This window comes from Urocitellus parryii, chromosome 10 (genome assembly GCF_045843805.1).
Source record: "Urocitellus parryii isolate mUroPar1 chromosome 10, mUroPar1.hap1, whole genome shotgun sequence".
Classification (NCBI taxonomy): Eukaryota; Metazoa; Chordata; class Mammalia; order Rodentia; family Sciuridae; genus Urocitellus; species Urocitellus parryii.
The window spans coordinates 78,155,338-78,176,661 of NC_135540.1; the positions used below are offsets into that span (position 1 = coordinate 78,155,338).

The 21,324-nt window shown below is 39.8% G+C and overlaps 1 protein-coding gene across 1 annotated transcript in view; it reads left to right on the forward strand.

Moving 5' to 3' along the window:
- The first annotated feature begins 4,297 nt into the window (after positions 1 to 4,297).
- The window catches only part of Hpse (heparanase), a 32,991-nt gene continuing 15,964 nt past the window's right edge, over positions 4,298 to 21,324 (forward strand). The window contains exons 1-3 of the mRNA XM_026411949.2: positions 4,298 to 4,521; positions 11,399 to 11,544; positions 13,672 to 13,797. Of these exons, the coding sequence (XP_026267734.1) occupies positions 4,307 to 4,521; positions 11,399 to 11,544; positions 13,672 to 13,797 (487 nt within the window). The 5' untranslated portion in view covers positions 4,298 to 4,306. The remainder of the gene's footprint in view (positions 4,522 to 11,398; positions 11,545 to 13,671; positions 13,798 to 21,324) is intronic.

Consider the following 21,324-nt stretch of genomic DNA (forward strand, 5'->3'; position numbering starts at 1 on the left):
ACATATGTAAAGCACCGCCATCTTTGGAGAACCTACTGCACTTGCAATTTTGCTTCTGTGTGACTTTTAAAAAATACTTTCTATTTCCCTAGTAGAAGGGGAAGTCTGAGCCTTCCAGAGCACAGGAACCATTCCTGCTTGTGCTTACTGTTGCTTAGCTCAGTGCTTAGTACATGGTAGTCACTAAATAAATATTTGAATGAATTGATAAAGAAATGAATATGTGAAAACACTTTGAAGAACAGGATGGACTCAATAGATGTTAAATTCCTTTCTTTCAGCATCTAGCAAAGATTTTCTTTTAGTTTGTTTTAGAGGATAGTTTGATCAGCAAATAATTAAAACTTAAAGTTAGCTTTAGTAAGTCACAAACCAATAACTTAGAACAACATAGTATGTAACTATTTACAGAGCTTGGAAGTAACCACAAATGCCTAAACAAGTTTTGCCCCTGAAGAGATTTCTACATTAGGAAAATCTTAATTTTCTAGACAGACAATTGAAAAGATTGATATTTTCTAAAAACACTCTGAAATCAATGTATTGTCTTATAAGTGTTTATATTCATACCAGGCAAATCCCCAAACCAAAACCCTAATGAAACTACTGGAAATCAGTCCAAAGTCCACATAGAAAGGATAGTTACTAGAGTCGTAGGACAGAGGGAGGCCTGACTCTGGGAATCCAACAAATCAGGTCCAGCTACTTGCCCCAAAAAAACAGAGAAGGTAATAAGGAAAAACATGAAAAGAACTTTCATCCACGTAGCTACATCCAGAAGACAAGGGGACCCCTGCCTTAGAGGGCCCTCAATGACTTTGAGATTTTATAAAAAGAGGAATGAGGGGAAGGATTGGGGGATTTGCATATCTGGAGGCTTTTCACAGATGCCATAGCAGATGATCTGGGCAAAGTGTAGTCTGCTTTATCATTATCTCAGGATTGGTCGGGTGGGCCTTGACAGCATAAGAAAGTTACTGTCTAGGGGGTAGTTTCTACTTATCACAAGATGTTTGTCAGACCTTGTTCCTGGGACTGTGGCTAGCACAGTAGACAAGACAATCCTTAACTTTGCCTTCAAGGAGTTTATAACCCAGTAGATGAGGTCAATGCTGAGCAAAATCACAGTACTAACAAATTGGTAGGTTCTCAAAAGCTCAGTATGCTACCAGAAAGTATTATGTGGGGACTCCAGCTGCCTGAAGACTCAGGGAGAGCTTCCTTGAGGACATCACATTTCAGCAGATAGTCTGCTGTCATCCAGGGTGTGTAACTACATTCACATCTCAGCTCTGACGCTTGGACAAGTTGCTGTCTCTTAAAATTGGGAGCCATCTTGCCACAAAATCATGAAAAGATAATTTCAGTTTTACTATAAATTACTGCAAATTCTGAACTAGCTTATAATGCCTGCCTATGCCTTGAACTCACCCATGCTTGGCTCTCTCTGACCAGAGAGCAGCCCTCTCTGAAACTTTAATGACGCCTCATAAATCTTGGCCTTCCCTGGCCAGATAACGACCCTCTCTGAGGCTCTAATGACCTTCATAAATTCTGATGTCAGGGCCAGCAAAAATGTAAACTAGCCTTTGTGTTATGCTCGTCAGAGTTTTGTTATCTGCAATCCCCCTTTGTGTAACTTTATGGGCTATAAAGCTGGGCTGCAAGAAAGATGCTGGGCTGTCTTGTTCCGGCGGTTTTTGGTGGGAGAGGCAGCCCGGCAGGTGGAAATAATAAGCTTGCTTTAATTTGATTTTAATTGGAGTCAGTGGTCTTTTCTTTGCGTCCTGGTCTAACAACCCCACTCTCCAGATACAAAATATGTACCCTAAAGCCACACTCCTAATGAACCATTTCCTCCAGCCATACCCCACCTGTCTCTAGTTACCACTCAGTTAATCCCATCAGGGATTAGTTCACTGATTAGGTTAAGGCTATAACCCAATCACAACTTCTCCAAATTTTCTTTTTTTTTTTTTAAGAGAGAGAGAGAGAGAGAGAGAGAGAGAGAAATTTTTAATATTTATTTCTAGTTTTCAGCGGACACAACATCTTTGTTTGTATGTGGTGCTGAGGATCGAACCCGGGTTGCACGCATGCCAGGCGAGCTCGATACCGCTTGAGCCACATCCCCAGCCCCTTCTCCAAATTTTCTTGCATTGTTTCACACATGAGTTTTTAGAGGATACCAAATATCTAAATCATAACAGTTGTCTTATAAAATATCTTTGAAATTACAATTCTCTACTAATATTCCCATATATTCTTCCCTCCTATCTGCCTATATAAACTTCTTACCCAGCATAGTGGATCAAACCAACTAACCTAGCAGAGTCAAAGAGCCAGAAACTTCTGATCTCAGCCAATTAATCATCATGTGAGCATGTTACTTCTCTTTGCTTCCTTATTTATGTTTCTCAGTTACGAAATCAGTAACTTGCATGTGGATTACACTGACCCACATCTCAAAATGTCATGAGTGAATACTGAAAACATAGAAAACTTGCAATGATCCACTTTTCAAATAACCCAAATATTCCAAAGAAATTGGTAAGATTTGTGCCCCATGACAACAAGAGGCAGGGATGTTGAATGGAATGTAGGATCAATGTCATGACAAAGGTAGAAAAAAGAACCTAGTCTGCTTTTCCAACTCCACATCTGCTGTCATAGAATTGCACCCCCTGAACAGCTTGGTAATTACATATGAATTTTTTCATTTGTACACTGTCATTGTAGGACATGAACCTGATTCAGAATGCAAAATTAGCCATGCATAACTTTAAAGTTGCTTAAGAAATAGGTTGATGTAAATCTGATATACACTACAAAACAACCCATTTTTATTTATTGCTAAGGGTTTTCTCAATAGATATTTATTGGATGCTTACAAAGTGCCAAGCAGGGTGCCATGCAGGGGCTGTGGCTAGCACAGTAGACAAGACAATCCTTAACTTTGCCTTCAAGGAGTTTATAACCCAGTAGATGAGGTCAATGCTGAGCAAAATCACAGTACTAACAAATTGGTAGGTTCTCAAAAGCTCAGTATGCTACCAGAAAGAATTATGGGGGGACTCCAGCTGCCTGAAGACTCAGAGAGAGCTTCCTTGAGGACATCACATTTCAGCAGATAGGCTGCTGTCATCCAGGGTGTGTAACTACATTCACATCTCAGCTCTGACGCTTGGACAAGTTGCTGTCTCAGAGCTTGAGGCCTCATGTGTAAAATGAGAAAAAAAAAATGTGCTTTTAGCAAGGTTGTGAGAATGAGAGGTAACACAGGTAAAGCACCCCTCCCACAATCAGGCATATATATAGTAAGTACTAAATGCTTGTTGCTTGCTATAATTATATATCAACATAAACATCAAAGGAAAACTAAAGAAAGTTTGGATAAAATCGAAAGATATATGCATAGAGGGGAAATTTGGCATAGTCTCCAAATCCAAGGGGTAGTCATTACATCACAATCACATGGGGGCGTCTTTCCTCCGTTTCAGATCTCTGAGCCAATAATAATAATAAGAAACTATAATTATACTACTAATAATAAATAACCATAATTACTATTATTAGTAGCAGTAGTATTTAGTGGATCTCTAAGACTTCACTAAATACTATTTACCTAAGTTGATAAAGAATTGTTGAGAGTTGATCTCTTTCTGGGTACAGTTTAGCCAAAGCAAACTTGGTCAGGTTTTTCAAGCAAAAAGTAAGATACCTGAGAAATAGCTTCCTGGCCCGAGAACACAGGGTTAATCCTATTTGGTAAGCTCAAGTGACAAACCAGTGTTTAAACCAAATGGGAGGGAAAATGACGAATGCTCAACTGAAGGTTCCTTCAGAAGAAGTAGCGCCATCTGGATGGGACCTGGAAGAGGGAAACGACCCTGTTTCCCCCACAGGGCGCAGAATATTGTCCCTGAGGGAGCTCAGCTCCAGATGCTCAGCACTCCTTCCCGGGCGCTCCCTCCTAGCCATCTAGGCGCTTGGATCCTAGCCATCTGCGCACCCTTCAGGATGAGTGTGGGTGATTTCGTAAGTGGACGTGACCGCCACCGAGGGGAGAGCCTGCAAGGAAATGGGAGTGACCGGGGAAGGCAGGGCGGAGAGAAGAGGGAGCAGTGGGAGGGATGCTGGGGAGGAGTGGGAGGGATGTAGGGCGCAGTGGGAGGGGGGAGGGCGGAGGGCGTGAGACGGTGGAGAAAAGAAGAAAAGGGTGCGGTGGCCAGGCGGGAGGAAGTGGGCGAGCTGTCGACTCTCGCTGCGCAGCCGCTTGCGGGTGGAGCACCCAGGTGAGCCCGAGATGCCGCTGCGCTCCGAGCAGGGGCTGCTCCTGCTGCTCCTGGGGCCGCTGGGTCCTCTCTCCCAGGGCGCCCTGGCGGGACCCTGGCAGGCCAAGGACATCGTGGAGCTGGACTTCTCCACTGAGCGGCCACTGCACCTGGTGAGTCCCGCGTTCCTGTCCTTCACCATCGACGCCAACCTGGCCACCGACCCGCGGTTCCTCACCTTCCTGGGGTAAGCGCCAGCCTCCTGGTCCAGTCCCCTCTCCTGGCCTCCCGACACACCCGCCAGTCGGGCCAGCCACTCTCCTCTCTTCTGCGGTGAAACAACTTTCCATTTGGTCTTGAGAACACCCTCCCCCACGACACACACACACACCCTCTCCAGCCGGTTGCAGACAGCTTTCGCATTTTTACTTCATTCATTCAGCACGTGTTGGCTGAACGCCAACCAAGCACAAGTATTATGGAAAATTTTGGAAAAGAAACTACCCACCTGCCTTAGCACCCCCGCTAGCTGGAGGGGACAGAGACAAGTGACCCTGGAGGGCTGTTTGAATTTTCTGTGCAGTATACCAAAAATAAATAAATAAATAATAAGCTCGTGGATCAGGTTTTGTGGTCCTTTAAAAACTGTTAGGAAGATTTTGTTTTTTAAAAAAATAAATTTTAAAAAAAATCAGACGGAAAAGACCTCAAAGGAGAAGAATATGTGTTACTTATTTTTTTAAAAATTTAAATGTTAGATAAGTGAGTCCTCGGAGACTACTGCAGCGACTCAGAGCCCTAATAAAAGGATGTCTCTCCAAAATGAAACTGCAAAATGTGGTGCTGCTTTAACAGTTGTGAATGGTTTGTTTGTTTATTTCCTCCTCACCTGTGGAAATGCACCTGTTGCAGGTTTACTGCTTTTGCCTCAGTCTGATCACAAGATGAACAGCTACAAGGACAGTCCTAGGTCATCTAGGCCATAGGAGCTTCCAGAGATGACCACATCTTGACCAGTCCATCATCTCACCATTGTCAAAGGCCTAGACTTGCCCTTCCTGAGCCCACACTGTTAGGCCATTGCTAATTTCACAGGTGGTCTAGTTAGTGGTTAAAAGATTGACAGGCAGAACACCTTGTCTTGACTCCCAACTGTGTAAAACAAGGAGACTCGGTTTTTATGGGCAGCTTGGCCACTCCAAGTCTTTGCTTCTTTATCTGTAGGATAGATTTTCTAGAGCCTGCCTCATAGAATTATTATGAAAATTTGATAATATGATAAGTAATTGACACAATGTTTGACTTGGAGTATTTAAGTTCCTTGTTTCTTCCTGGGAAATAGTGTTTGCTTAGCCATTCAGCAGTTTTCTGTGTCTCTTTTCCCCTTTGTGGGGAGGAGGGGCCCCGCTTTTTGCCCTTCCCCTTAAGGATAGAAAGTTGACACCTGGCTGCAGCTGGATGGAGGATGGGAAGAATACTCTGGAGAAATGCTGAACACAGGCCTCTGGATTTAAAGACCCCAAGCCTGGTGGGGGGTGGGGGAGCTCACTGAAAACATGATGAAGTAGGTGTCCATTTACTTAAATGTGAGGACTGAAGTCCTCTTCTGCCACAGCTAGCAGATACCATGCTCCCTCTCCAGGAATGGGCAGGTAGGGATCCCCTTTGGAGAAACAGGTCCAAAAGAAAAAACTTATGGTATAACTTTTAGGATCCAGGGTCAAACACTCTGCAGTCAAGTTCACCTCAGTGAACTAGCATTTCCACCCAGAACACAGAACTTCCAGGTTACAATTTAGTAAGAGTGATACCTTTACTCTTCTTAACACATCTCTTAGCTTCCCATAGCACTCTTTCTTCCCTCTTACCCCAATCCCTTTTTGTTGGAGACTAGAGGATAAAGAAAATCCAAGAAACAACCTGGTTTGGTGTTTTTATGTTTTGTTTTACCTTTTGATTTTGGGTTGTGTTTGTGCGCATTTATAAAACAATTCCTCTCCATACAAGCTTCTTTCCAGGTTACTCATCTGCATGCACTGTTCTCAGCTGATTAGTAGAGGTAGGAGCGCCTTCTTCTGAGCTCAATCTTCACTGCTAAATCTCCCCAGGGTGGTTAGCATAGGGCCTGGGGTGGCGGACAGTCATCTCAGAAGGTGACACTAAACTTATTGTCTGTTTACAGTTGTAGAGAAGGGTGAGCTGGAAGTTATTTTATCCCAATTCCTTAAAAGTAAAGATGCATGGACAAGACTGGCAACAGTTGAACAGCTGAAAACTCAGTAAGGAAGGAGAACAGTACAAAAAGCTGACCCCTCCTGAGCGCTGGTCAGTTTCCCAGGCCCTGTTCTAGGCCCTTCCTAATCTGAATTCATTTAGTCTTTCCTGCAGCACTATGAGATGAGTACGATTATCATTCCCATTTTAAGAGTGAAGAATTTCTGACTCGAGGAGATTAAATAATTTGGCCATGATCAGCCAGATAGCAAATAAAAGCAGAGTTTGAAAGTAGATCTTGATCACAGAGACAACAGTACACAAAAAGAAAGCAAAGCAATTTTTATTTTTTAAAGGAAATGGGACAGAACATGTTAGAAAAAGATTGTCTAGAAACAAATTGAGAGATGGAAAAGAAGCACTGACACAAAGATGCTGGGGAATCAAGACTGAAAAACCTCTAAGGTCCTGGAAAGCAGAAATAAGTAAATTTCATCAGATGTTGCAGTTCTGGCTTCCCACCATGGCAAACAGGTTCATTTGTGTTCTAATACATAAAACCAAAAAGCTAATAATAGAAACAATTTAGAATTGAAAAACAGTAGTTGTAATTTCTCCTCCCAGAGGCAATTAATCAACAAACCAGAATATTTTCTCAGCCTGACTTGGCACAGAACTCCAAAAAGGACCTGGCCCTAGAAATAGTATGTGGAATAGAAATCTCATGTGAGCTTCGTGTTGCAAGGCATTTATGGAATTTTAAATTTTCTAGTAGTCATATTTTAAAAAGTAAGAAGAGGTCTGGGATATAGCTGTGATGTAAAACACTTGCCTCGCATATGAAATGCCTTGGGTTTGATTCCCCAGTTCAAAAAAAAAAGGAAAAGACAAAAATAAATGAAGTAAAAAGAAACAGGTGAAATTAATTTTAATAATTATGTTATTTATTTGATTATTTTTAACATCATAACTGTAATTGATATAAAATTATTAATGAGGTATTTGACATTTCTTTTCTCAAACTACATCTCCAAAATCTACATTTTATATGCTTACAGCACTTCTCAATTTAGACTGCTAACATATGTAAAGTGGCTACTGTATTAGAGAGTGCTTACATTTGAGTCAAGACACATGCAGAAGCATAATTCCCTCATGCAAGATAAAACAATACATAGCTGAGTACTGTGCTTCATAAGAAATCATAAGTATTACAAAGCAAAAGTGCTGTTGAATAGGAATAATATGAACATTGCAGGTGTGCTTGCTTGTCATAGTAATCTGTTATTTTTCTTCAGCAAAGTTCATCTTTTTTGTTTTTTGCCAGTTTAATAAATATTCATTAATAATAACTTTCAATAATTAGACTTCTGCCGGGCATTGTTGTCCACACCTGTAATTCCAGTGGCTCCAGAGGCTGAGACAGGAGGATTCTGAGTTCAAAGCCACCCTCAGCACCTTAGCAAGGCACTAAGCAACTCAGTGAGACCCTGTTTCTAAACAAAATATAAAAAAAGGGCGGGGATGTGGCTCAGTGGTTAAGCACTCCCAGATTTAATCACTGGTATCAAAAAAATAAATCAAAATAAAAACAATTAGATTCCCACATCATTAACAAAGTTGCTTTTTCATATTTGGAAAAATACTTATCACCGTGAAATGCACATTTTTATAACTGATGTATAAAGAGCCACAGATCCTCCATGTGCCAATTGCTGGTGGAAATGACTATGGAAAGAGAGACAGAGCTAAGAACAATGACAATTCTGATCCCTGAGAAGCGCTGTCCCCTGAGTGAGCTCTTAGTGTTCCCCTCCTTCCTGAACCTTTCTACTGTGTTCCTTTGCACAGTGACCCCTTTCTGTCCTCAGAATATTCCCTCCACCCCCTTGCCCAACGAAAAACATGGCACTTCCCTGAAGACATTCTCTTCCCCTGTAACCCTTTAGAATTCAGGTTGCATGTTCTCCCACACTCCAGTCCTTTTCCTGTTCCCCCACACAGCTTCTAGATAACAGCCCACTCGTTTGAACGCAGACTGCTGTAGTTCAAATTCCTTTTGACTTACTCCCTTGGACAAGTTAACTTCATTTCCTTTTGTTCAGGTTCTATATCTACAAAATAAGGATAATAATGACACCCACCTCATTGGGTTATTTTGAGACTAAGTGAAAAAAAATCTATGCAACATGCTTAAAACACTCAGCTTGGACTAAGCTGACACATAGTAGAGATGCTTGTCATGACACCAGTGTGAGGTTCTAGTTCTCATGCAATGCTCCTTGTCATTACACTCTGCTCCCCTCTTATTTCTCCTTATTGATTAAAGACTGGCACTGATCTCCCAGCTTCCTCTCTAACATCAAGTCCTGTTATCATCCTGGATGCCTTTAAATCCATCTGAATACACTTCTCCCTTGATTTCTTCACCCTACACATTATTTGATACTCTTCATTCAGTGTGGTAAGCAGCTTGCACCAGCTCACAAAATGAGTTCATTTCTTCTCAACTCTGCATTCAGTGACATCATACTGCTGTCTTGAAATGGTGGGGATTTTTACATCACTGTGGTATAAACATCATGGTGAAAACTGCAAACAGTGAAAATCAGGGCACTTTCCTGAGAGCTGGCCTGGCAGCACACACTGCTTCACACCACTTCATCTTGTAAATTCTCAATGCTCTTCATCACTAGTGATCTTCCAACATCCAGAAACTTCAATTCAGAGTTCTCAGCTCCATATCCTCTCAGCCCCTTTATTCTATGGTAAAAGTAAGTTCCCATCATAATTTTTTTTCTTTCTTTCTTTCTTTCTTTTTTTTAAAGTACCTCCACTGAACAATTTACTCCTCTCTCTACTTCTTCCATATTTGATTTGGGCTTCTTTTTTAAATATTTATTTATTTTTTTAGTTGTAGTTGGACACAATACCTTTATTTTATTTATTTATTTTTATGTGGTGCTGAAGATCGAACCCAGGGTCTTGCACATGCGAGGCGAGCATTCTACTGCTGAACCACAATCCCAGCCCCTGATTTGGGCTTCTTTTTCACTTTTTGTGTGTGTACCAGGGATAGAACCCAGGGCCTTAACCACTGAATCACATCCCCAGCACTTTTTTTGGTTTGTTTTTTATTTGAGGCAGGTTCTCACTAAGTTGCTTAGGGCCTCACTAAGTAACTGGCTCCTGCTTCAGCCTCCCCAGTGTCTGGGATTACAGGCATGCACCACAGCACCTGGCATAGTCCTTCTTGATTTATCACCCAAACTCCTCTTGTGATAGTAATCTCAAATCCTGTGCCATTGTTCTTCCTGATAAAACTCCCAAATCTGACTTGTTCCAACTATATTTTCTCTCTTTGGAATCTACAGTGTGGCCCCTAAATCTGGAAATGGAAAAATATTGCTTAATGTTTGGTGCATATTAATCAACTATCTCTGCTCTTTGTGTCAAAGATATATAACTTATATTTGCACAAAAGCTAAAATAAAAACAACTGCAGACTCTTGGGTTTTCCCCCTAACAAACTGCTCTGGAAACGAAATAGCTGCAGCTGCTTTTATATATTCTTTCATTATTTCCATATCATTGTAGTAGTAGCTATTTTTCCCTTTCCTTTTTTCTACATATGATTGAAATACTGTACCTTTGATCAATTTTGTTTTTATGGAAAAGTTCTGCAGCTGTATTAAATATGTTTTTTGTCAGAAGGCATCAATATTGTATTCTCAAAACATGGAAATATTCCAGTGCAAAGGAGACTTAATACCAAAACTTTGAAACATGTGATTCCCTTTATGTAGCAACAGCCAAAGCATTGGGTTTTAATTTCATTTTGTTCAGAATATAATCTTTGTTTGGCCTCCTTCCTCTTTCATCAGACTAGCCTCCCTTGTTCTTTCACTTACCACATATTTATTGAGTAGCAGCTGTGTGCCAGACATTTGTCTAAGTACTGGAGAAAGTCTGATAAACCAGACAAACAAGGTCCTCTGCTGTCAGGGAGCTTGCATCAGAAGTGAGGCTGGGCTAGATAGGAAACCAAGGAAATACATGAGGCTGATTTGAGAGTGGTGAATGCTGTGAAGGAAATAAGGCAGGGAGATGTAGCGAAGAGCTCCCCAAGGTGATATAGTTCGAACCTCTGTGCACCAGCTCTGGCATTTAGGTATCTGACCCAGACTATCTTTCAATGCCTGGGCTCCTTTCCCAGATGCTAGTTTTTCCTTCCATTTCCCAAAGAGGACCAATCTCTTGTAAAATCTCAATTGCTTACAGATATTAGCTACATGAATCTAAATGAGTTTTTCTATCACCAAATAATCACAATACCAAGAGCTAGAGCCAATGCCTAGCTAAAGGCAGTAATGGTGTCAGTCTTGAGTGACTCTCTCAGAGGAGATTCCTCACATTGGTTTTAAGGCTATGTCTTGGGACCTGTGCACTAGGGGTTACTAGTCACTGATCTTTATACTCCCCAATCTATATCCCTAGCCTAGATGTGTCGCTTGAATTCCAGACACACTTGGTCAAGGGCTAGATGGAAATAAGATTTTTTGTGTTACTTCATCATCTCAAATTCTACAAAACTAAACCTTCTCTCTGTTTTCTCCTTCATCCTTATCACCAATCTATTACCAATTTTTTATCTCAACAAATGATATTACCATCTTCCAACTCATTTCCCAAGATAAACCCTTGCCTCCTCCTCAACATTGAATTAATAACTAAACTTATAATTTCTATGTATAAATATGTCCTAAATGTATCCACTGCTCTCTATCCCTGAGGCAAGTTACCAAGTTAGAAGTCAGGAAATAAGTCTTTCAAAAGAAAATGAAGTAAAAACATTTGACTAGGTTGTCTTGGAAAAAATAATTATACTTTCTTGCTTGTCTTCATAACAGTTCTCCAAAGCTTCGTACTTTGGCCAGAGGTTTGTCTCCTGCATACTTGAGATTTGGTGGCACAAAGACAGACTTCCTAATTTTTGATCCCAAGAAGGAACCAACCTTTGAAGAAAGAAGTTACTGGCAATCTGAAGTCAACCAGGGTGAAACTTTTTAAAGATTCTATATTTTAATTAACTTGTGTCTGTCATGAGAATACTGGGAGAAAAGTGTAATTCCTCACATAAATTCACAAGAGATTAAGGACCCCAACTGATCTGTGGAAGTGCCTAAATGACAGGAGCAAGCTATGGACAGGTTTCCTCATCTGATCTTTTCATGACTGTGGAATCTTACAGACAAGGTTTGCTGAGCATAACTGAGAAGGAGTTGTGCTATTAATAGGACAGTGGTTGTAGCCAAAGGACAGGGCTGCTTGGAGGGAGCACATGGGCAAAAAGGTGACAACTGAAGAGGATATTTCCAGCTGAATATATCCACACAGCAATAGATTTTTTTAAATTTAGCACATTTATTCTGGAAATAGAATGTGGAAGGAAGATCTAACAAGGGGCATAGAGATACACTCTGCTTCTACAAATGGGTTTCAAAAAACTTGATTTCCTGGGCAATGGTTCTCAACCATTATTGGCTGTTCATATCACTTGCTATGAATCTGAATATTTGGATCTCTGGGCTCCAGCCTTAGAGTCTGAATTTAGCGAACTAGTTAAGTGATTCTGATATTAGAAGTGTGTGGCTACTGTACATACAGTGCAACACTACATCATTTACAACCATAGAAATGTAAAGTTGTGCTGCAATTGTGTACAATGAATCAAAATGCATTCTGCTGTCATAAATACCTAATTAAAATAAATAAATAAGTTAAAAAAAAAAGAAGTATGTGGCATCACCTGAGAAACCTGCCCAAAGGAGTGTTGAGGATTGTCCTGGGTCTTTCAGAAGTGCCACTAGATGTCAAATGGAAGTTAAATCGCTATCTGAGCAATTGATAAATATATCATATACATCAACAAATTATGATAATGTGTATCTAATACCGATATTAATGAGTAATATTTAATTATTTTATGTATTACGTATTTTCCTTTTGTTTATTTTCTTCAGCTAGGAAGTAGTTAGAACATTTAATTGGACATTGGACCAAAATTAAGTGAGTGGTAATTAGAAAAAAATAGAAGAAAGGCAGGGGGTTCTCTTTGAATAATGAGTTTTAGAATCCTTTGGATTTGGCCCTTTCTAGCAGTCACATGCCTTCAAAAGCTCTAAACCTTTTTAGGCAGGAAACTGTCCTTTTGTCACCAGTTTTTTTTTTTTTATCTTGGGGGGAGGGTTGTCACTGGGATTATCCCAGTTCCTCTGAAACATCCTTTATGAGTGCAGGGATAGAGGAGGCCCAGTTGCCAGCAAGTCACAATGTGCAGGTTCCCAGAAAGGAAGTGGTTGGCCAGTCAAACGCCCTGGCAGCAAGCACCCAGAGGCCCTGCTGCCTTGTGATAAAGAAACACAGGGTCCCCAGCCTAGTAGCAAGGTTTTCCAAGTACATGGGTTGTGGTCCCAGAAGCTTGGATGGTATCAAATGTAGAGGGGGGGAAAATCAATAATCTCTATCTTCATTTTTTGGTGGGGGGTGGGTGGGTACCAGAGATTGAATTCAGGGGCACTCAACCACTGAGCCACATCTCCAGCTCTATTTTGCATTTTATTTAGAGACAGGATCTTACTGAGTTGCCTAGCATGTGGATTTTTCTGAAGCTGGCTTTGAATTCCTGATCCTCCTGCCTCAGCCTCCTGAGCTGCTGGGATTACAGGCATGAGACACCGCGCCTGGCCAGGCCTGTCTTCATTATAGCAAGAAGAAATCACTATGAAGTAGATAGAGGCCATGTATAATAAATGTCTACTATATATTTTAAAGTGAACCTTAACAGAACTGAACTAGGTTTTCTGTTAGGGTCCCCTGGTAATTTCACACTTCTGAGCTACCTTTTGAATTATTTAAATAACTTGAAGCCATATCCAGTGTTCTATGACCAGTGTATGTCCAGTGTTTCTTAGGAACATTCTTCTTCGAGGTTTTTTTTTTTTTTTTTTTTGTGGTGGGTGGTAAGCTGGCAAATTTGGCACATATTGTTCTCTGATCTCTTACCCAATAACCTGAAACTTAATTATGCTGCTTTAGTCATGTAATAGCTAACTAAACGTGTGTAGGATTTCAACCTTATGACAACAAACACACATTCTCTAATTCTCTTTTCCACCCACAGATATTTGCAAATCTGGATTGCTCCTTTCTGATGTGGAGAAAAGGTTACAGTTGGAATGGCCCTTCCAGGAGCAGCTGCTACTCAGAGAACAATATCAGAAAAAGTTCAAGAGCAGCACCTACTCAAGTAAGGAACAAAAGTCTCCCGGCAGGTGTACTGGCCACAAAAGTATTTGGTTAGGTTAAATTTGGGTTTGAGTCTAGTAAGCCCCACAACAGTTGTGAAAGCTATACAATATTTAAATGCTATCAAGAGTTCATGGGAGGGGCTGGGGCTGGGAGTGTAGCTCAGTGGTAAAGCACACACTTAATGTGTATAAGGCCCCAGTTTCAATAACCAGCACCAAAAAGAAAAAGGAAGAGTTAATGGGAAATCTTGAACCCAAAACTTTATTTCTGGCTTTTTCCTTTTTATCTGACTTTGCCTACTAGCCACAGAGTGAGGTTTAGAAATCAAAGATTCATGAACTAATAATGAATGACTTTTACTGCTCTCAAGAGCTAGGGAGATAGGCACAGTGCACACTCATGTAATCCCAGTGGCTTGGGAGTCTGAGGCAGGAGGATCACAAATTCAAAGGCAGCCTCAGCAAAAGTGAGGCACTAAGCAACTCAGTGAGACTCTGTCTCTAAATAAAATACAAAATAGGGCTGGGGATGTGACTCAGTGGTCAAGTGCCCCCAAGTTCAATCCCCCTACCCCCTCAAAAAAAAAAAAAGAACTAAGGAGACAGGAAGACATGGATATATTCCTCATGTAAAATGTGAAAATCATTCACAACTTGTTCATCTGTTTCCCTTCCCAGAAGTAACTCCTATAGATTGACAATCTCTAATCTGAAAATGCAGACTTCAAACTCCTCCAAAATCCAAAAATTTTTGAATATCAATCATATTAAGCATTCTCAACTGGTAAAGCCTATGCGAATATTCCAAAATCCAGAAAACTCTAAAATTTGAAACACTTGGTCCCAGGCATTTCAGATAAGGGAGATTCAGTCCATGGGAAGAGGTGATATACATCATTAGGCAGGCAATCCTGGCTTGTACCAGTGTTGGCCACTAAGCTATTTTCTCATCTAAGCAGGAATTTATTTCCATTCATTGAAACACTTTTTTTTTAGTCTTCAAAAGAGGACAACATTACCACATAGGACTTTAAAGCAAATGAAACAAGCTATCTTTAACTATGCAATGTATTTTTATCTGAAATTGATGTTTTCTGATGTCACTCTAAATCTCAATTAAGATAATCATGTGCTCAGATACTCTAAACTGTCTTCTTTTGGCTTTTAAAAATATATATTATCATAACTTTATTTGGTTAGTTAGCATTTCTTAAAATCATAGTCATATTTTATTGCCCTCCACAAATGTTAACTTTAAAAAAAAAGTGAAGGTTTGTGACAATCCTGCATCAAACAAGTCTATTGGCATCATTTTTTCAATAGCACATGCTGATTTAATATCTCTGTATCACATTTTGGTAAACTTGAAATGTTTTAAAGCTTTATTATTCTTGCTATGGTGATCTGTGATCAGTGATGTTAGTATTTTAATTGTTTTAGGGTGCCAAAAACCATACCCATTTAAGATAGCAAAGTTAATTGATAAGTGTTGTGTATGTTTTGACTGTTCTGCTGACTTGCTGTTCCCCCATCTCTCTCCCTCAGCTCAGGCCTCCCTATTCTCTGAAACACAACTATGTTTAAATTAGGCCAATTAATAACTTTACAGAATCCTCTAAATGTTCAAGTGAAAATAAAGCCATGCATCTCCTACTTTAAACCAAAAACTAGAAATGATCAAGCTTAGTGAGAAAGGTCAAAGCTGAGCTAGGCTGAAAGCAGCCAAATTCTGAATGCAATGGAAAACTTACTGTTGGAAATTGAAAGTTCTATTACAGTGCACACACAAATGATAAGAAAGCAAAATACCTTTATTGCTGATATGAAGAAATGGATAGTTTAGCAGTGTGGGTAGATCAAACCAGCCATAACAGTCCCTTGTGCCAAAGCCTAATCCAGCCTGAATTCTCTTCAGTTTTGTGAAGGCTGAGAGGACTGAGGGAGCTGCAGACAAAAAAAAAATTGAATCTAGCAGAAATTAATTCATGAGATTCAAGGAAAGAAGCATCTCCATAGCATTAAAGTGCACAATGATCAGTAAATGCTGATAGAAGCTTCAGCAAGTTATCCAGAATACCTACATAAGATCATTGATGAAGGTGGCTTTGCTAAACCTCAGGTTTTCATTGTAGACAAAAGAGCCCTCTATACTTAAAGAAAATAGTCATCTAGGACTTTCATAGCTAGAGAGGAAAAGTCAATGCTTGGCTTCAAAACTTCAGAGGAGCGTGGCTCTCTTGAAGGAGAGTGATACAAAAAGTGACTTTAAGGCGAAGCCAAGGCTCATTCACTATTTCACAAAATCCTAGGCCCCTGAAGAATTATACTAAATCTATCTTGCTTATGCTCTATAAGTGAAATAGCTCAACATAAGTGCTATTGCTTGACCTATTGCTCAAGAAAAAAGGATTTGTCTTACTGAGTGTGATAGTGCACACCTATAATCCCAGCTATTTGAGGGGCTTAGGCAGGAGAATCACATGTTCAAGGCAAGCCTAGGCAACTTTGCAAGACTCTGTCTTAAAATAAATCATAAAGAAGGGCTGAGGATGTATCTCAGTAGTATAGCACCTATGGGTTCAATCCCCAGAGCCACACACACAAAAAAAGAGATTTCTCCTAAAATATTATGGCTCATTGACAATGCACCTGGTCACTCATAGTGCTATCAAACAACATTGTGTGTCTCAAATAAATTTTTCATGCAAGAAAGAATCAATTATGTGACAGACTTCACCTGGTCAAGAGCTGTGATGTGGATGTATACATAATGAGATTAATGTTTTCATGCTTGCTAATATAACATCCATTCAAGATACCATTAAGAATATTCATGATTCATGGAAGGAAGTCAAAATAGCAACATAATAGGAGTTTGAAAGAAGTCTATTTCAAACTTCATGGATGACTTTGAGGGGTTCAAGATTTCAGTGGAGGAAGTAACTGCCAATGTGGTGAAAAGAATTAGAAGTAGAGTCAGGAAATGTGATGTGATTTCTGTGATCTCATAATAAAACTTCAACAAATAAAGAATTATTTCTTATGAGCAAAAGAACGTGATTTCTTAAGATGGAATCTTAATCTTACTAAAGATGATGCTGTTAACATTGTGTTGAACAAAGGATTTAGAATATTACATTAACTTGATTAAAAAGGCAGCAGGAGCCAGGTAAGGTGGCTGGTGGCACATACTGGTAACTCCAGCAATTTGGGAGGCTGAGGCAGGAGGATCATAAGTTCAAGATCAGCCTCAGCAACTAATTGAGACCCTTTCTCAAAAATAAAAATATAAAAAGGGGCAGGAATGTAGCTCTGTGGTTGAGAGCTCCTGGGTTTAACTTCTAGTAACACACACATGAAATCAGCAAGGTGAGAGAGGATTGACTTCAATCCTGAAAGAGGGTCCTCCCTGGGGAAAATGTTATCAAACAACGCTGTGTGCCTCAGATAAATGTTTTATGTAAAGAAGAGTTAATCGATGTGGCAGCCTTCATTTTGTTTTAGTTTAAGGAATTGTCACAACCACCCCAGCTTTCAGCAACCACCGCCCTGACCAGTTAGCAGCCATCAACATCAATGTAAATCCTCCACCTGCAAAAAGGACTTGCTGTTGGCTCAGATGGTCATTAGCATTTTTAACAATAAATTATTTTTTAGAATATTTTTAGTTGTAGATGAACATCATACCTCTATTTTATTCTTTTTTTTTTTTTAATGTGGTGCTGAGGATCGAACCCAGTGCCTCACATGTGCTAGGCAAGCACTCCACTACTGAGCTACAACCCCAGTCCCAAATTAAAGCATTTTTAATTAAAGTATGTACATTTTAATGCTATTGCACACTTAATAGACTACAGTATAGCATACACATAACTTCTATATGTACTGGGAGACCCCAAAAATGTGTGTGACTCACTTTATTGTGATATTTGCTTTATTGCAGTAATCCAGAACCAAATGCTCAATATCTTCAAGGTATGCCTGTACCTTACTTAAAATAGATTATTTATGTTTGTCAGATTTACTGTGTACTACATTTAAATACACACATACACACACACACACACATCTCAGAAAATAGCTTATGTGCTAATAGCTAGTGTTCTCTAAACATTTTTGTGTGTTCTTAAGAGGAGGGGAAACTACTCTGAAATTTTAATAAGCATGATTTGTTGTTGAATTCAACACAAAGCAGAGCTATCTCGGGTACCATTAAAGGAATAATAAACTACCAGAAATCTACAATAGTAAGTTCTCTTTTTTTGTTGTTGTTTGTTTGTTTAGGGGGAATACTGGGGATTGAATCCAGAGGCACTTGACTACTGAGATACATTCCCAGCCCTTTTTATTTTTTACTTTAAGACAGGGTCTCACTAAGTTGCTTAGGACCTCACTAAGGCTGGTCTTGAACTTGCAATCCTCTTGGTAAGGTATCATTTGAAATAAATCATGATATAAGCCTGCTAGAAGAAGATCCCATGGTATTAGGTAATTTGGATTCCCAATTGCAGGGGAGTCATATTAAACATTTTACTAAAAAAGCTTCCTTCACTCCCATGATCTTATTCTTATCAAGGTGTTAGGTATCTAACATCTTTACCTGCCTTGGTACTTGGACCTTTATAGTTCCTACAGCAACTGAATATACTTCCTTTGCTAACTATGCAACTGGGTTAGCATAACTCCAGCCATCATGCTGGCAATACTAAAATGGATAACCAATACAGATATTCCATTTGCATTGAGAAATATTTGACCTCTTTTTGAAATTCTCAATTTTAGTCTTCATGTCATGGAAACATAGATAGAAACCTACCATGTTTAATCTGGGCAGCTACTCATTATAATGACAAATATCTTAGAAGCCAATAAGTGTTTCCACACATTGTTCTGGATCCATGGCTTGGATTGGGAATGGTTAGTGGCTTGAGGGACATCATGCAATAGAAGGGATAGTGCCAGTATGTTGTGGCAAGGGTGTGTTAATTGTTTGGTTAGTGGCCTACATCCTAAGATAGATGTCCTAGAAGATACAGGTAAGTTTTCTAACACAGGTGGTCTCAGATTGTGTGTTCTATATAAGTAGAAGATGTTGAAAACATTATGATATAATATAGACTCACACTGGAAACCTGTTTGGGCAGGAAAAAGCAGCAGCATTACAGATGTAATTCTAGGTGTGACTACAGAAAAAATTATTACACTCATCATACTTATAGTCTCATGCATTGCTTTCCTTTTTCTCCGCCTCTCTTCCTCATCACTCCACTCCTCCACCCCAACGCCTCCTCCCATGCTGGATGTTAGACACCTTCCTGTGAACTTATGTGGTACACTGCAAGGGAAAGTGTCAGTTCAATTTTTTTTTTAAAGTGTCTTTTAGGTTATCTTCATCCCAGGGATTTTTCCACTCTCCCATATAGTAAGAGATAAGAGTTTAGAAAATAATTGATAATAAGATAATTAGTTGTGAGTTTTCTTACCGTATTTTCTGTTTGGGGGAGGAAGTGAGCTGGGTGTTTTTTCTTTTTCCTTTTTATTTGAAGAATGAATTTGAATCCAGAAATATAGACTTTGATCTAGAATATGTAACTGTTCATTATGTTATAGGGAGATGTATAATAGAATTTCACACCACCTAAATTCCAAGTTCATTTAGAAGAATGAAGAAATAGTGAGAGGATAGAGTAGGAATTGGATAAATTCTCTAAAATGCAAGAAGTTCAGGCTTTTTGAAATGCCATAATCTTTGGAGGCTAGGCAATAGTGTACTTTATACCTGTAAGGGTATTTTACAATTTAAGAACAATTTTCACATGTGTTTCTTCAACCTTGGTTTTATTGGGCAGGCATGAGATGGTGCTTGTTCCAGGACTGTCAATCCACAGCAAGAGGTTCTGTAGGATAAAGATATTGCCCCAATCATACTATAGTCTATAGGTGGGAGAGCTGGACCTGGGTCTTAGGTCTTGCAATTCCTGTAAAAAATACCTGAGAAAACTAACTTATAAAGAGGAAAGCTTTATTTTGACTCAAGGCTCCAGTCCCTGATTAGGTGGACACATTGCTTTCAGGTTTCTGGTGGCGGTGCCTATGGCAATGTCAAGGAATTTGTGATAGAACAAAATTGTTTACCTCATGGCCAGGAAGTAAAAAAGAGAAAGAGGAAGAGACTGGGGTCTCACAGCTCCCTTTAAGATGTAATGTTAAAGTGTTATGTGTGTTTGCAGCTCCCAAATTTGGCAGGTCAGATCTAATAATTAATAAAGACACTCTCTTTATGCAAGATAGCATTTATTTTAGCAATAACATGAAAGGTAAGAGAGAAAGAGAAGAAAATATATCATCATATTGGGGAAACACCAACACTTGAAGTCATGTAGCTGGAGAACCCCAGAGCAGTTTTACATAGCCCCAACTATAGTAATAGTTGGCCTGAAGTCTTATTCCAAGTGGGGCTTTTTAAATACAAGTTAGAATGAAGAAATCTCCTTGAATGAAGAAATCTCCTTTATAAGGGCATGCATGATCTGCACTTCATCTCCCCAAGGGCTGGCCAGATCCCAGAAGGGAAGGAGTGTTTGCCTTGAAATAAGTGAATGTCTCTGAGTTCCTCTGAGTGAGTCAAACTCATCAAGAAGTCTGCATTCTTTAGATTTTCATGGTAGGTACAAGAACCAGGAAGATCTCTTAATATTTTCCTTAGCCCTTTATAAAGAGAATGCACCCAATGACCTAAAGACCTTCTACTTGGTCCCATCTCCTAATAGCACCACCCTGGAGACCAAGTCTTTAACAGAGGAGCCTTTGAGATACATTTAAGATTCAAATGATAGCACGGATCCAGGGCACTTTCTACAACATGATTTTTATTATTTATTTATTGTGGGGCTGGGTTTGAACCCAGAGCCTTGTTCATGCGAGGCAAGCACTCTACCAACTGAGCTATATCCCCAGCCCCACACAATATAAGTAAGACATTTGAGTCACCCTTCTATAATAAATAGTCTCTTTGACATTGAACAACGAATTTACCTTGTTTGAATCTTGGTTTCCTCCTAGAAAAATGAGAATGAAGGTTTGTAGTAGGTTCAGTAATTCCAAGTTTCATGTTGTCTTAAACTATGACCCTAAGATCTAGTAAAGCATTGTGCTGCAGGACACAAGAGCGTCTCAAACCCTAATGTCTGGCACCACAGTTCTGTGGAAGTGGGCAACACAGCAAATATCACAACACCTATTAATACTGTGATCTGGAATACCTCCCAAAGTCTCATGTGTTGAAGGCTTGACCCCAGCTGTTGGGGCTGAGAGGTGGTGTAAGCTTTAGAAGGTAGGGCCTTGTTGAACTTGGGGTCACTAAGGTGGACCTTTGAAGAGTGCATCTTGCCCTTGGTCTCTTCCTCTTCTCCCTCCGCTGCCTCTCACTCTTTCTCTCTCTCTCTCTCTCTCTCTCTCTCTCTCTTCTCTCTCTTCTCTCTCTTCTCTCTCTTCTCTCTCTTCTCTCTCTTCTCTCTTCTCTCTCT